The 15,789-nt window shown below is 37.7% G+C and overlaps 1 protein-coding gene across 1 annotated transcript in view; it reads right to left on the bottom strand.

The window, feature by feature from the left end:
• pemt (phosphatidylethanolamine N-methyltransferase) overlaps positions 1-6,215 on the bottom strand; it is a 77,813-nt gene extending 71,598 nt beyond the window's left edge. Inside the window, exons 1-2 of the mRNA XM_085465559.1 lie at positions 5,948-6,215; positions 4,062-4,169 (exon numbers count right to left, since the gene is read on the bottom strand). Coding sequence (XP_085321685.1) covers positions 4,062-4,169; positions 5,948-6,055 — 216 coding nt within the window. The 5' untranslated portion in view covers positions 6,056-6,215. The remainder of the gene's footprint in view (positions 1-4,061; positions 4,170-5,947) is intronic.
• Positions 6,216-15,789: the final 9,574 nt, after the last annotated feature.

Here is a 15,789-nt window from a genome sequence, read left to right as displayed (position 1 = left end):
CCCCTGCCCATTATGTCTAAGTTCTCCCCGTGCTCTCTCTTCCCCCTGTGTGCCCTCTATGTATTTATGAGCCCTCGTCCCCTTTCGTGTTTATTCCATGTCTCCCCTGCCTGTTACGTTGGTGTTCTACTCGTGCTCTCTCTCCTCCTGTACTTCCTGTTTCACCTCTCCCGTCAGTGTTCAGTTCACCCCGCCCTGTCTCGTTATGATTATCAGTGTCACCTGTGTTCCCCGTGTGTTCCCACTTCCCTCGTTAACCCTCTGTGTATTTCTGTCTGCGTCTCCCTCTGTTCAGTGTGACGTCGTCCCTCATGCCGTGTGTGGATCTCCCTGTGTCTCTCTAGTTTGTGGTTTCCCAGTTTAGTTTAGTTTGTATATTTGTTCTGCCAGCGAATAAAGCTGAGTTTTGAGTTCATTCCCTCGTGCCTGTGAGTCCTGCGTTTTGGGTCCTACTCCTGCCTGCCGCACGGCGATTCGTGACACTTATTAAAAAAACCTACACATAAAAAATGAAATTTTAAATAACCATCAGCATTTTTGTCAGTCAGTTTGGTAATAAAATGTAAGTGTGCAGAAAGAAGGACTGTCCTTATTTTCCTGACATACTCAAACAGAATAGAAATGTCTTCTTAGGAGATCACATCTAAAGAATTTGGTCCCAAAGCCAAAAGAGGGCTGGGAATGTCTTCCAAACTGTTCTTCAGTTGCCTTTAGTCTTACCCGGACATTTAGGCTCCCTCTGAATGTGCAGCAGGAAACAATTTGCGTTCTTATAAGTATTTCTTTTGTCACAATGCAGTGTCACTGTGACCTACTGTAAATTCTGTCACCTAAAAAAATCTGCAGACAGTAGACAGACCACAGGATAATTACTGGGTCGTTCCAAACTGCAAAACATCTTCAGCTCAGACGCTTTTGCTTTTACAGACTCTCCTGTCAATTCAACCATCTCCTGTTGTGTTAAACAACTAACAGGGCACCGTGTACCTCACACTGCAGCTGTTAAAGCAAAAGTAGCTTCATGTCCTTGCTCACTAATAATAAAGTAGACTGGCAACTTTGAAGTATGAGAGTGTTGGAAGCTTTCCAATTAAATGCTCATCCTTCTTAGAGATAATTCAGGCTACAACATCTCTAGGGTACATTTTTACTTTGACTGTGTTAAAATAAATTAAGTAGTCTAAAAATATTATATGCTAATAGCATATAAATAATATCACACGTGCCAGATTGCAACTTTAAAGGTTGGTTAAAGTTATTGGACTGTATGTAGTGCTGGTGTTTACAACACAGAAGGCCATTATGTTGTCAGAGAATCTATTTAAAATGCCCCCAAAGGCACCAACGGCACAAAAACTAACCATTGAGGTCTAGCTTGATAATTTGAAGTAATAGATGCTGTCTAGGCTATGTCAGTCAAAGTGGCCACGCTCCTTATCAAGGGTTAGGGTGCAATGCTGATGCACTGGTGCCTTTGTTAACCAGCCTTAGGTTGCCACTAGTGGAACTGCAGTTTTTGACTTTTTGACGCTTTCATCAGGTAGCCTGCTTTAATAAAACTTGTCAGAAACTGAATTAAACGTGTAGATGCAAATACACTTAAAAAAAAAAAATGGCAGCTACCAAAACAACACAAAAAATAAATTCTGGCATGTTTATATGTATAATATTACTTCACTGTATCATTATACATATTTGTGTCTTTATACATTCATAAGACGGCTAACCCAAAGCAGAAACATCCCATCTAGAAATGGCCACTTCTGGCACATAGATAATAATGGATAAAATACAATAAACTACCTTCAAAGTAGAAATTCTCAAACTGGTGTTACATCACATTTCACCTCTTTAATTATTATTCATGCTGTTCTCATTGTAGCAAACTTTTTCCTAACAGCTAAATTAAATTCAAAGTTAGCAGCTAGTTGGTAACAAAAACAAAACAAGAAAAAAAACCTGTAAAATTGTCAATCAATTTAACAGTCAAATATTTCTTGGAAATGCATCTATTGGATCAGTTAGCAAGAGGAAACTTATCTAATCCAAACATCCTCTAGCATTATTAGCTGCAAAATACCTCCATAACTCATCTATTATATTAATTCACAAAAAGAAAAAGTGAACTGGGAGTGTAACATTTACTTTTCCACTACCTTCTATCAAATCAGTCTGTACAATCATCTTCCTTATTCTTTAGGTGACAACAAAGGGATTGTCATTTCTTCTTAAAATCCCACTGGCAGTTCCTTTAGCCTGATGTTGGGGTAGAGAATAACACCATCCATCCCAAATGTGTTGAGTCACTCTTTAACAAGATAATATTCCAATAAAATCTAATTAAACCCTCATCCAGAGTAGTCACAACTTTGACAATTACCGCGCTGTAGCTCAAACAGAGGAGATAATAAAAAAGTGAAAAGTTTGATAACCTTTCTATATGAGCAAATCCTAAAGCTGTTTGTCTCACATTATAGCCACTTAAAGCTTCTATTGCATCATAACGCTGAAACAGGATGATTTGAAATGAGTACCTCAGTGACATTTACTTAAATGCAGATAATTGGCTTCTCCTTCCATAAGACAAACATGCTGGGGCTTCTTGCTGGGCTGTGCAGGTGTTATGGTGGATAGATTAAATGGCCAAGTGAGTCATCATTAAAAGGTTAATTAAATGAATTTCGAAACCCGACACATGAACCAGTTGGAGCAGTGAAACTCTAGTTAAATTAGGCCAATTTCAGAGAATAATTCCACTGCAGAGTAATTTATTATTATTATTGTTATTATGAAAGTTAAGCAGCAGCATCATAGAGTAAATGAAGGCTGCTGGAGCCAATGAGACATATGAAAATGCAATATATCTGTTTGACCTCTTGTGAAGTTTTAATTAAAGATGTATAGATATATATGCATGTTTTTTAATCTAACTAATGCTTACGTACTTTAGATATTAATATGTTGAGTTGGCTTTATGTAACATAATGTTGTATTTACAGTATTATGTAGACTTGCAGATATAATTAGACCACAGTGTTGACTTAATTGTCTCAATAACTACCATCAGTGGGAAAGACGTGCGCACTTATGCCTGCACTTGATACCTGGAGCATCTGTGGAGCGTCACGTAAAAGTTTATGTAATGAGTCTTTACCCTCTGATGATGTAAAGGACTAAAAATATGAATGCAGACTCTTCCTTAGTTACTAATCTCCAACACGTTGACTCCCATACTGCTATTAGCCAAAAACATGACATATCTCAGCATGCTGTGCAGTTAGTCCTTAAAAACGTGAAGAAAGTGGACATGTGGAGGGCAAAGGAAGAACAGGGAGGGCAAAAGAAAACCATTTACAGCAGATTAATAATACATAAAAGTCCTATCATTAACAAATAGGAAAATAAACAGCAAAGATATGACACAAGACCTGAGGGCTGCATCTGCCCCTCCACCTACTGTTCACTAAAGGCTCATCAGAAATGGTCATCAGAGTGGCTGTTAAGAAACCATTTTTAAGAAAGGGAAACATGGAGAAAAGGCTGAAGTATGCCAAATTACAAAACAAAATCTGTGGCTTCTTTTGACTTGGAAGAAGACAAAAAAGAGAGACAACAGTGAGTGTCTAAAGGCATCTGTAAAACAATGGAGGCTGTGTCATGGTTTGAGGCAGTGTTAATGACCCTGTTAAAGTTCAGATCTCAACCTGATAACTTGTATGCTGATGACCTACATTTGTTATGCTAAAAAACGCAGAATTAACACTGAAGCCATCTTGGAAGCTACAAATCCTATTTGCAATAACAGGCCTCCAATCCAACTGTTTGGTTCGATTTTTATTTTATTTTTTTTAAGTATTGACTTTTGCTGTTTGAAGGTAACCGTCACAGGTTTCAAATCGAAAAGTCTAACAAAAATTTATTGGAAAACAATTGCTCTTTTTGGCAATGGAAGAATAAGGTTTTGATTGCACAGGATGAGAAGTACACACATTAAAACTAATATACACTCTTTTTTAGTAGCTAAAAAAAAAAGCTCTAATACAATCTAGAGCAGCACTTACCACATTCCAAAATAAAGGGTTAAAAAGGATGGCAATCACAGCAATACACAAGCGGGAGTCGTAAACATGAATGTGTTTTAGGAAGGCTTCCAACAGCGTCAAGTCCATCTGAAAGAAATAACCACGGGAAAATAAGAGAAACAAAAAATTGACTTGTCAATTAAGGTCACATCCATTCCATATAACATGACAATAAATAGCAGATGCACCTTGTTAACCAAGCTAACTAGCCAGAACTAGCATTAGATGACAAGGCCCTGGCTCTACCGGCCAATTCCAAGCAAAGTCTACAAAACAATTTTCAGCTCATCTTTCATATACAGTCTATTACACATTATACAACCATCTTCCCTAATCTGACCAAAGTGTCCTTGACTTATGGTTTGAACTGGCCAGTTACCGCGTAGTCATGCTATATCAAAAGCTTTCGTACAGCGCTTTGATATTGAATAAGCAGGAGCAAAATAATCACAGATCACACAGTGAAACACGCTGAAGGGTGTAAAGATTACTTAATTAATTAATTTTTATGAAGTGCAGCAACAGCGATAAGATTTCTTTCAAAAACAGTAGGCTCCTCTGTGTGGTTTTCCACTTTATATCCATTGGCGCCAGTGATGGAAAGCAATAAAATCCGTCCTTAGGCTAATGCCCTCTGTTTACTTTGGGTGTCTTCTGTGTTCTTCACAGTGTCAGCACCAAAAGGGAATTATAGCCAAAAGTACTGTGAGCCATTTTGCAGTTAGTCAACAGGAAAGATCTGCAGACTTCATGACAGCATCGTGACTACATAAAATTTACTTCTTTTCAGCCTGACGGCTTTGCTAAAGGAATGGTCTGGATTACAAGAGCTTGGAGGGGTTTGCAAACCCCTCTCTTGAAGAGGGGTTCTTACATTACAGGGGTAAAACTGAATAAAACTGGCAAATGGTAAGTAAATATCTGCCAAGATTTAATGGAGCAGGACAAAAGGGTGGCAAAAACACTTCACACTACCGTGTGTTTTAATTAAAAAGGCTAATCACAGCTAATCTTTTATCTGGAAGGATAAGAAAAGTGAAAAGGGAAATTGAACAGGTTAGCATTACTTTGTTGAGATATATGCAGCAGATAAGATATTACATGCTCACAAGATTCTGTAGGCTAACAGCTTACACAATTACATTTTTGCATTTTTCGTCTTTACATATATTTATATTTGTCATGTGTGGAAATGAAGCTAAACGTCTGCACAAAGTTGCCAGCCATCAACAGATACATACACAAATTAAAATATGAAAATAAAATTTTTTTAAAATTACATTTAAAAATGTAAATAAAAATATGATGGGCTGAGTTAGATAAATATAATATATAAATAAATAACACCTAACCTTTAATCATTTTTTTAATTTACTAAGACATATTTCGTTTATGGATATGGAAAATGTAATGTTAAAATGTTCTGCTTGGTATTTGTATTATTACTTCAATAATAATGAACTTATCTTTGAAATGCACAATTTAATAGCTAGCAAACATGGCACTTTCCCTGCTCCATTTTTCAACCTGCGCCGGTTACATAACCTCTTCTGTTTTAATCAAAATAAGAGCATAACAATACCCTGCATGTCACAAAATATACATGTTATGGCTCAATTAAACAGACAAGAATTGTTACGTCTGTGTTTTATGCTGAAACTGCATTGTACTGGTCATAGTAAACACGTGTTCTCCGAATGAAGAAAGTCGTGCATTTATTTTGAAATTACCAACTGTACCGACTGTGTTTTCCGGCGGTCAGCGCTCAATAGTTCAGTCGGTCTGTCAAGAGACAAATGTAGCTTCTCAGGGAAGCGGAGCTACGTTACGCGGAACAACTTCCTGTGACACGGCTTCACTTTTACCTTGGAATAATCGACGTTGTTGAGCCCTCCGCAGCAGTCGAGCAGCGCGGGGTGGTTGTCTGTAGCAGGACTGTCGTTCCGCTCAGCGTCTGCGTTGCTGTCACTCATATACACGCAGAGTGGACGCTAACGGACACGCAGCACTCACACACCGGCGCGGAAGATAAGTGTTGCACAATAAACAGAGCAAAGTTCTAATTTATCACTAAAAAGAGGCGGCAGTTGTGGGTATCTACACATGTCCAGATAACCTCCAACCTTGCAGTGCATTGTGGGAAATGCGGTTCAATTTATTTATTTTATTTTATTTTAATTTTGCAGATGAAGAAAATAATAACAAAATAATGTTTTAATATTTATTTGAATATGTTCTGTAAAATACACCTGAACATTTAATATTTGATTTTTTTATGTCCTTTTTTTTCCTCTTCTGTAGTAAAAAGGATCGCCTGTCGCTCTAGAGTGACATCTGCTGGCTTGAAAAAAATAACCTGTAGGACTCCCTCCCAGCTATAACCTCTATAAACCGTTCAGTTGTAAAACATATCAGTTTAAATGCAAGATGAAGATTGAAACAGATTTTTTTTGTAAGTGTTTTTTCCTTTTTTTAGAAGTCTAAATTAAAGGGTAATAACAACTGAAGCAGACCTATTCAGCTTTGTTTCCCAGTTGGCTGAAGTTAATAATTCCTCTTTTGTTTCTTCCCTCACTTCTCTTGTTGTCTTTTTCTTCTTTAACTTTTATGTCCTTTCTTGCACTGAGTTTCGTTCTGCTTTTGCCTCATTTCTGTAAGCATCTTCTCTCCTTCTATCATTTTTTCCTCTTCCACTGTTTCCAACTCCTTTGTGTATTTACAGTTCTCTTTTCCTGACTCACTGTCTTTTCATTGACCTCTTCCTCCCGACCTACTTCCACCCCTGATTCCTTTTAACCTCGTCATTTTCTAATCTTTTTAAAAAAAGTTCCTACAGCTCTTCTTCTTTCCTTTCTGCTTTCTTCTTACTCATCCTTCCACCTTGCTTTTATCATCCTATTCTCTGCTTTTTGTCCCCTTACATTTTACATACTTCCTTGTTGTATTGTCTTCCCATGACCTCTTCATTTGCATCCCTTTATCATCTTTTTTCCTGTTCCTGTTCAACATCACAATCTTATTTCCCTTCCTTCCTCATTCTCATTTATTCTCATTTAATCTATGTCCATACTTTGTCCTCTCTATTTTTCTGCACCTTTTCCTTTACTCTTCCTCCTCTCCTCCTCCAACTGCCAGTGTTTGTTTGGAGTCAGTCATTAAGCAGAAGACACCCCATGTAGAGGGAGAAATAGAGGAAGTGCATTGAAAGCCTTACAGCTCCCTGACAGAGCATACCATCCATTCATCACCGCATGTAAGCCGACAACTTTGCCACATAAAATGAAATGAGCGCGAAATCGGTGAAGATTATGGCCGTAATTAAGATTCTCTTCCCTCTGTCTCATTCAGCTCTGCTTGTTTCTCTTCCTTGCTTCCTTGCTTACAACCTCCATAAAACACGTGTAATCACAACATTACAACCATTGTTGTGTTTGTATGGCTAATATTCTGAAGCCTTGATGTTAGTAACAGCAGTGGTACAGTAACAGGTACTTCCAAGGAAATGCACTTAATATTTGATCATCAACAAGTGTGGCCACTTCAATAAAAGCTGAAGTTTTCAGTATGCAGGTCTGGAACATCACATTGTGTGTTAACAAGAGTGGACATCCCACCAAATTTACCCCAAGGTCAGACCATATAGTGGTTAGAGAAACTGATAACAAAGTGCTACATCTTCGACTCTGCAGCCCTCCATTAGCGGGTTAAATGTTAAAGTTCATGACAGTACAAAAAGACAGGAGGTAGTAGTAAAAGACTGAAAAAGTATGCCTGGGTTGCCAGGAAAAAGCCTTTTCTCTTTAAAAGAACATGGCAACATGGCTTAGGTTTGCAAAGGTGCATCTGAAAAAAATCACAAGAAAGTAACACTCGATAATACAGCTGTAATTAAATTGAATATCAGTGTATTTTATTTGAAATTACAATGTAATTATAGTTACAACTGTAAGTAAGGTTATAATGATACTAGAATTTCAAACTACTACAAAAAGAACCCAGGAAAATACTCCATACCCAATAACATTTTTGATACCATTGGGACGATTTTGACCTCATCCTGCAACAACAGAAGGAATGACTCAATATTCTATCCTTGATTTGCAGTCTGCTAGCCGCTAAGTTAATGATAACAGGTGGTTAATGTGGCTATCGGGTAGCTGCTAACAGTTGAACGCCTAACGTTAACGTGTGCGACTTCAAGGTGACATTTATAATGACTGTCTAATACTTCAGTGTCATTGAAATGAGAGCCGTGGTGACCTCTTTAAAATTATTTTAAAGTTTTCTTCAGTGTTATGAATGTTAATTTCTTCAAGTGTTAGCGGGGAGAAGAGCTGTGTGCCTGTTTGTATGCAATGGTGCACTCTGAAGTACTGTGCCAGGTGGAGGAGGTGACAAGGACACTGTTTATATTGATATTCTTGCAAATTAATATCAAATTCGAAAATAACTTTAGTGTCAAACAATATCTGAGTATCGGTTTTCTTTGACATCCCTAAATGTAAGTAAATTTAAGTAGTGCGTAATTAATTTTAAAGTAACCTACTGCATAATGTCCTGGTAATTTAGCAGAAAAACAGACAATATTTCCCCATCTTAGATACAGGGGCTTTTCAGGCTTTTACAGTATACTTAAAGTATAGCTGGAAATTAGACAAGATGGAGCCACTCCATAATACAGCCCACGCCCCAAAAAGTACAGCATACGTACAATGTGAGAGAGAATTTCAGCTAAAATACAGTTAAATTCCATTTAATTACACCCTTAGGGCCAGGCCATTCTGGGACAATGTCCTTCAGATAGAGATGATTGCCCATAGTGCATGTTTGGCACAGCATATTAACAGAAACACCTCATGTCAAATATCAAACACTGACATGAAGAAGTGATGAAGCCACAGGATCTGGGCACCCTGCAGCCATTAAGCTGACCGTGAGCTCTTCTGTATTCTAGATTCAAATATGAGGCCATCTGTCCAACAGCTAAAGCTTGGTCCAGACTGAGTTTTCCAGTGGGACAAATATTCCAAGTAAAACAGCAAATCTACAACAGAATGGCCGAAGAAGAAAAGAACTGAGGTGCAACAATGACCCAGTCACATTCAAGACCTCAGTTGGATTAAGATGCTGTGCTGGGACTTTAAGATAGCTGTGCATAAAGGTATGCCTGCAAATTTCAATGAACTGAAGTAACACTGTAAGTAAGAGTGGGAGATGATCAAATTAATCAGCCATTCACACTGACATTAACTGAAATATTTTACCTGGTGCAAAATATGCTCAAGTGCGTAAATATGGCTCTATGAATAGTCTTTTATTGCAAGCATCTGTGAATAAGCAATATGTGGAACTGATTGAGAGACACTAAAGTGACTAAAGATAACAACACTATTCCTAAGCGACTTGTCAATCGTAGGATAATAATACATTTTCTTCGTCACTTTAATACCCTGCTTTATCTTTTATGCTCTAAGTAGCAACATCATTTACAAAATAAACATCATGCTGTGTTGAAGATACTTTATAGCAATTGAGATGATAAAATGATAAACTCATTCAGTTCATAAAATAAATAATTAATTATTCATTCCAATAACAAATCTTACATTTTGCAGCTGAATTTCCTACACGACTAAACTGTCTTTTTCAATAATATAATCTGTTACCTTATTTACTCATTCTTATTGGACAAAATTGCTGCTGTGGTTATTGAAATTGAGTATGCAGGACCAGCAGAGATTTAAGTCATGTGTTCTTAAGCAATGGCAGTAGCTGCTTGCATCACTGTGACTGTACAAATGATGGTTTTTTCCCCAAAGAGAGTGACTTGCATAGCAAATGTTTGATTCTAACTTTCCTCCTTCATTGCTAAGGATCATGAAAAAGTAACAATATCACATGTCTCTATTTCTCTGCTCACGAACATGATGTATGTTTTAATATAGTTCTTCTCAGAACCATATTTCGGTGTGTGCTTCAAAACAAAATTAGGACAATTCCTCCACCATATTTACTGTTTTACATTTGGCTTTGGCACTTTAACACCTCTCTCCTTAGCACACATCGACAACAATTTGATCCAAAGATTTCAAATTTTGATCTATGGATTCATTGGACTCAATTTGGACCTGCGACAGACTGGCAACCTGTCCAAGGTGTACCCCGCCTCTCACCCTAAGACAGCTGGGATAGGCTCCAGCGCCCCCCTCGACCCTGAAAATAATAAGTGGAAGCGAATGGATGGATGGATAGATGGATTCAATTTGGCATACCTTTTCTCCCTCTTTCATAAGAATGGCTTCTTGATAGCCACCTTTCAGCTGAGACTTTCTGATGAGGGTTTGGCAAACAATAGATCGATCAGCTGAATGGCTAGATGCATCTGTCAGGTCCTGTCAGGTCTTGTATTTCTATTTCTTATGGACCTGACTTCCAGATACTTCTTATTTGCTGTGGACAGTTTTATGACTGCAACTTCTTTTATTTCCTCTTGTCCAGTTACATTTTGCCAAGATAGGCCACTTTTTTCAGTTAATAGCTCTATGCCAATCACCTTATTGCTGCAAAAATACGACATTATGATTATCAAACTGTGATATCTAAAGAAATGCAAAATGTAAATGTTTTCTAAGTTGTCTGTTACAGGTAGATTTAGGTGACTTTAATATGTTTGAATAAGCCTTAGGTCATTGTTAAATGGCTTAACATATTCCCCTGCAAATGGTTGTATACAAGCACTCTACTGAAAATGAGTGAAAAAGCAACAATACCATAAGAAAAGATCTTGGTCCTCGGAAGCAAAATGAAAAGAAATGAGGGATTGCTCTTAAAATTTGTGCAGTACTTTTTGCTTATGTAAATGCACAAAAACAATTTTGGGGGGTTTAGCTTGAGAAAAAATAGATGACTTCAATGAGTATGGTAACAGGCCGTTACGCCATCCCCCCTGTGTTTTTTGACCCATTTATCCACCACGAGGTCCTCACTGCACAGCTGAGGAGAGTTTGTTGGCTTTATTTCGGCTGCATTTATTACACACACCTGTCAAAAAACGACGGTGCACCTTTGATTACATAGCTGGCTGAATAATGGCATAGACACATCTGGTCAAAGTTTTGAAAGGCCTGTTCGGTTTGCAGGACAAATAATTGTAGCTATTTCCATGTATAGTTAAACATTAATCCAGCTATTCACATAAAAACCACTTCTTGTAAATTCACATGCAATATACATACACATACAAGAGGGTCAAGTACCACTGAAATATCACTAAAAGAAAAAAAAACACATTTTGCGGGTCTTCCCTTCTTATGCTGTTTCTCTATCTCATGCTTCAGTCTTACAGCCTGCAGGAACTCTTTATTTCCTTCACCTTCTTCTCTCACTGATATATCTATTAACACATGTTGCTATGAGGTTTAATTGACTGCATTCATTGCTCAAGACCCAGGTCCCTCAGGCAGAAGGTGCATACAGAGTAAAGCTGTCAAAATGCTATGTCAACATCAGTTACTCAGTGGAACATGTTTGTATTATATATTTGTTTCCACATGAAAGGATCTGCAAATCATTGGATAACTGTATCAGTGAGATGTGGTTCTTCCTGCTTGCAGTGTTACTGTTCGTGCGAATTAATCAGTCGTAGCTTTTATCCTACGCTAAGGAGATACACCACCATTCAAATTCACTGAAGTATGTATGTAGGTGAGTGAATCAGTATTCAAGTGCATTTATACAGTCTATACAAGAGTAAGTGCAGGTAAAACCATGCATATATTAACTGTTCCTTTCATAGCTGAAGGGGCCGTGGCAAGTTGTTGGACCTTTGATGCATTTAGACAAGTGAACATTTGAAAGAGTACCTACAGAAAAAAAGGTAAGATAGTCAGTCTTTTCTTGAAATATCCACAAATATAAAAACTAGCTACAACTTTGGTATCAAAGGGCAGTCTTTCTCACTACAGCAATACATACATATAAATATATATATATGTATATATATGTATATATATATATATATATATATATATATATATATATATATATATATATATATATATATATGAAGGTAACAGTGGTCCCCGTGGTAATCGGAGCACTAGGTGCGGTGACACCCAAGCTAGGCGAGTGGCTCCAGCAGATCCCGGGAACAACATCGGAGATCTCTGTCCAGAAGAGCGCAGTCCTGGGAACAGCTAAGATACTGCACAGGACCCGCTCCCAGGCCTCTGGTAGAGGACCCGAGCTTGAAGGATAAACCGCCCACAGGGGCGTGCTGGGTGTTTTTATATATATATATATATATATATATATATATATATATATATATATATATATATTGCCCACCTGTTTCTGGCATCAGCTTGCTCATTTTTTTCACTCCCATACATATAAAATTGCTTCCATTTTAAAGTTTCCTTGCATTCACTGGTTTCTCTTCCTTGTACTGCCCAATATAAAACTCCAGCATTCAATCTAGACCTTCCACAGGTCATTCAATAACAGTCTGAGCAGTTTGCACTATGAAAATAAATAAAATAAGCAATTAAACTGACACTTTTATCGCCCGAGTTAACAAATGAATGTTGTTAATTCATATTATTAATGATTATTTATATTTTGTAATTGTATTTAATTATATTTTTTGAAAGTTACAAATCATTTTACGGCACCCGTGAGATTAATCAACCACATTATGTATTATATAGTTAATTGGTAAATGTTTACAAATGGTGAAGCATCCATTTATGACACATATTAGCCTATTAGATATCTTTAAAATAAAAATTCAGCACCGTGACTACACAGTGGATCTACAAAGGTACAAAACTTTCACAACGTTACACTTTTCAGTTCATATTTTACGATTCCAGCACTAAAAATACTGTTGCTTTCCACAGCAAGATATTATTTTATTTTTCAAATTTGACACTTGCAAAGTCATCCAGTGGAGAGATTGGACCGTTTGAGCCAGTTCTGGCCCTTAGGTCATGGCATTAACCCAATTTATTGGCTACATTATATTCATGAATAGAATACTAGGTAATGATAACAACACCTTTCCCTTTATTTGTTCCTTTTCATATTTCTACTACCTATTCATTCATTCATTGAAGAATATATATGTTTGACACACACCCTCCCATTAAAGCAGTAAAAATCATGCAGTTAATTTGTTTAATCTTTGTTTAACTCAGGCTCAGTTTTAGGCCCTCTTCTCTTTATAATATACATCCTCCCTCTAGGTACCATCTTCTGCAAATTTGATCTTCAGTTTCACTGTTTTGCTGATGACACCCAGTTATATCTCTCTTGCAAACCTGATTCCTCCCTCCCACCTTCTTCCCTTACAGAATGTCTATCCGAGTTAAAATCCTGGTTTACCTCTAATTTTCTAAAGCTCAATGAGGATAAAACTGAGATCCTCCTTATTGGCACCAAATCCAACCTTTTGAAGGCAAACCATTTCTCACTTACCATCGATAACTCCACAGTTTTCCCTTCTCCTCAGGTTAAGAGCCTTGGTGTCATCCTAGACAGTACACTTTCTTATAAATCACACATCAATAACCTCACCCGTTCTGCCTACTTCCATCTACGTAACATTAACAGATTGCTTCCTTCTCTTTCCACCCAGTCTACGTCCATTCTTGTACATAGTCTTGTTACCTCCCGTATTGACTACTGCAATTCTCTTCTGCATGGTCTCCCCCAAAAATCCCTCCATAAGCTTCAACTGGTTCAGAACTCTGCTGCTCGCATTATCACCAGAACCCCCTCCTACCAGCACATCACCCCTGTTCTTCAGGAACTTCACTGGCTCCCTGTGAAATTCCGGATAATTTTCAAACTTCTTCTGCTCACCTTCAAGGCCCTTCATAACCTCGCTCCTTCTTACCTTTCTGACCTGTTAACCACCACTTGTTCTGCCCGTTCACTTCGTTCTTCTTCTTCTGTCCAGCTTACTGTACCTTCCTTCTGCCTCACCACCATGGGAAGCAGAGCTTTCAGCTGCTCTGCTCCCAGGCTGTGGAACTCTCTGCCCCCTGAAATAAGAAATATTGGTTCTCTCCCCCAGTTTAAATCCCAACTCAAAACTCATCTGTTCAAATCTGCATATTCACTGTGAATCCACTGTTTGTTCATTTTATCTTGTGCTTTATTTTATTGTTCTTATTCTGCCATTGTTTTACTAAGTGTTTTATCCTATTGTAAAGTGTCCTTGGGTGACTTGTAAGGCGCTCATAAATAAAATTTATTATTATTATTATTATTAACTATTGCTGAGGTGAATGGCTGCATGGGCCGACATGCTTTACCTGATTAATTATTTCCTTTTTATGATATTGTTGTTAGTTTTTTCACTGGCCCACTAACATGTTGTATATGTAAATGATTGCTTTGTTGTCATGACTCTCCTGGAAATGTCCTGCGCTAGTTTCCATATGTATTTGCTCTTTGTTTTATGGGAAGAGGTGCGTCTTAGAGCTGATTAATCACTGTATAAATAAATAAACTAATAAATTGTCACCGCACAGCAGCGGGTAGCAACTTGAGTCTAATAAAACTTTCTCTGTTTGTTTGCTTGCCAACAGGAAAGAGGAAAAGTGTGTAGAGAATGAATACACCTCCTGCACTCAAACAACAACATCCGTTACTATACACGATGAGTCTGATATCCTTAAATGGAAGATGCACTTCCTTCTGGATTACAAGAAACTGCTGAACCCTCGTGCTATCAGTACATCTTGTTTGCGAATGTTACTGTAAGTTGCATTTCATAGGGATCGATATGTTCTTTGCATAAGTGAGCTCTTTTGCGTAAGTCGAAATTAGCGTAATAACTCATGGTTGTTACAAATCAGAGATGAGGTGTTCGGTACTAAACTGAACTGCTGATGAGTTTCAGCATTACGTACTCTATTAATTCAGTAAAGCTGCTAAAAGCATTAGGAGGAGAGCCCGAAACATAAACAGCAGGATGGACTGCCACTGTTTCCTTTAGCAGATTTGTAATTCTTATCAATTTCCTGTCTTGTGCTATCTGATCCCTTACTATTGACATCTATTATTCTGGTGATCTAACACTGTGTAATGGACTGCCGGCTAAAACTCAGCAGGCTAAAGCTTGTAATAGCCATGGGGGAAAAAATCATTACATTAGAACCATTAAGGAGATTATTCATTAATGAACAGGATTCAACAGGAGATTCTACTGAAATTACACCAACATTAAACCAAATAAAGTATATAACTGTCACTGACAATTTGCATGTAAAAAATTACATTCGGTGCTAAATGTGTGTCTGGAAACGCTCTAAAGGAGTGTGTTGTAACCACTTTCTGTTGCCTCCATTTGTGATTTGGAATAACGTCAGATTTACTTATTTTTCTTTGGTGTTTCAGTGCTTTCACTTTGGGTGAGGGAATTGTGGGAAAATAAATGCAGAGCCTTCCGCTTGTTGTCGTTCCGTCGACCTTTGACCGTAAACACGAGAGAAAGCTGGAAGAAAATGATGTCACCCAGCGGCTGTTTTGATAAATAGTGTTTACCTGCACTGAATCATTCGCTTTCCTGTGGGAAGCTGTCCATGTGTACTGTATGCTGTCCATGTATAAATAGGCCATGTACTGTATCTAATGTGGGTTTGTGCTTGGACAAGTTCTCGTACAGTAACAAGAACCACCTGAAATTCCTGCAAAATTG

This window comes from Copadichromis virginalis, linkage group LG8 (genome assembly GCF_057382275.1).
Source record: "Copadichromis virginalis isolate Kocher_CV1m ecotype Utaka linkage group LG8, C_Virginalis_male_GT1.1, whole genome shotgun sequence".
NCBI classification, from domain to species: domain Eukaryota; kingdom Metazoa; phylum Chordata; class Actinopteri; order Cichliformes; family Cichlidae; genus Copadichromis; species Copadichromis virginalis.
This window is presented reverse-complemented; position numbering and strand designations above follow the sequence as displayed.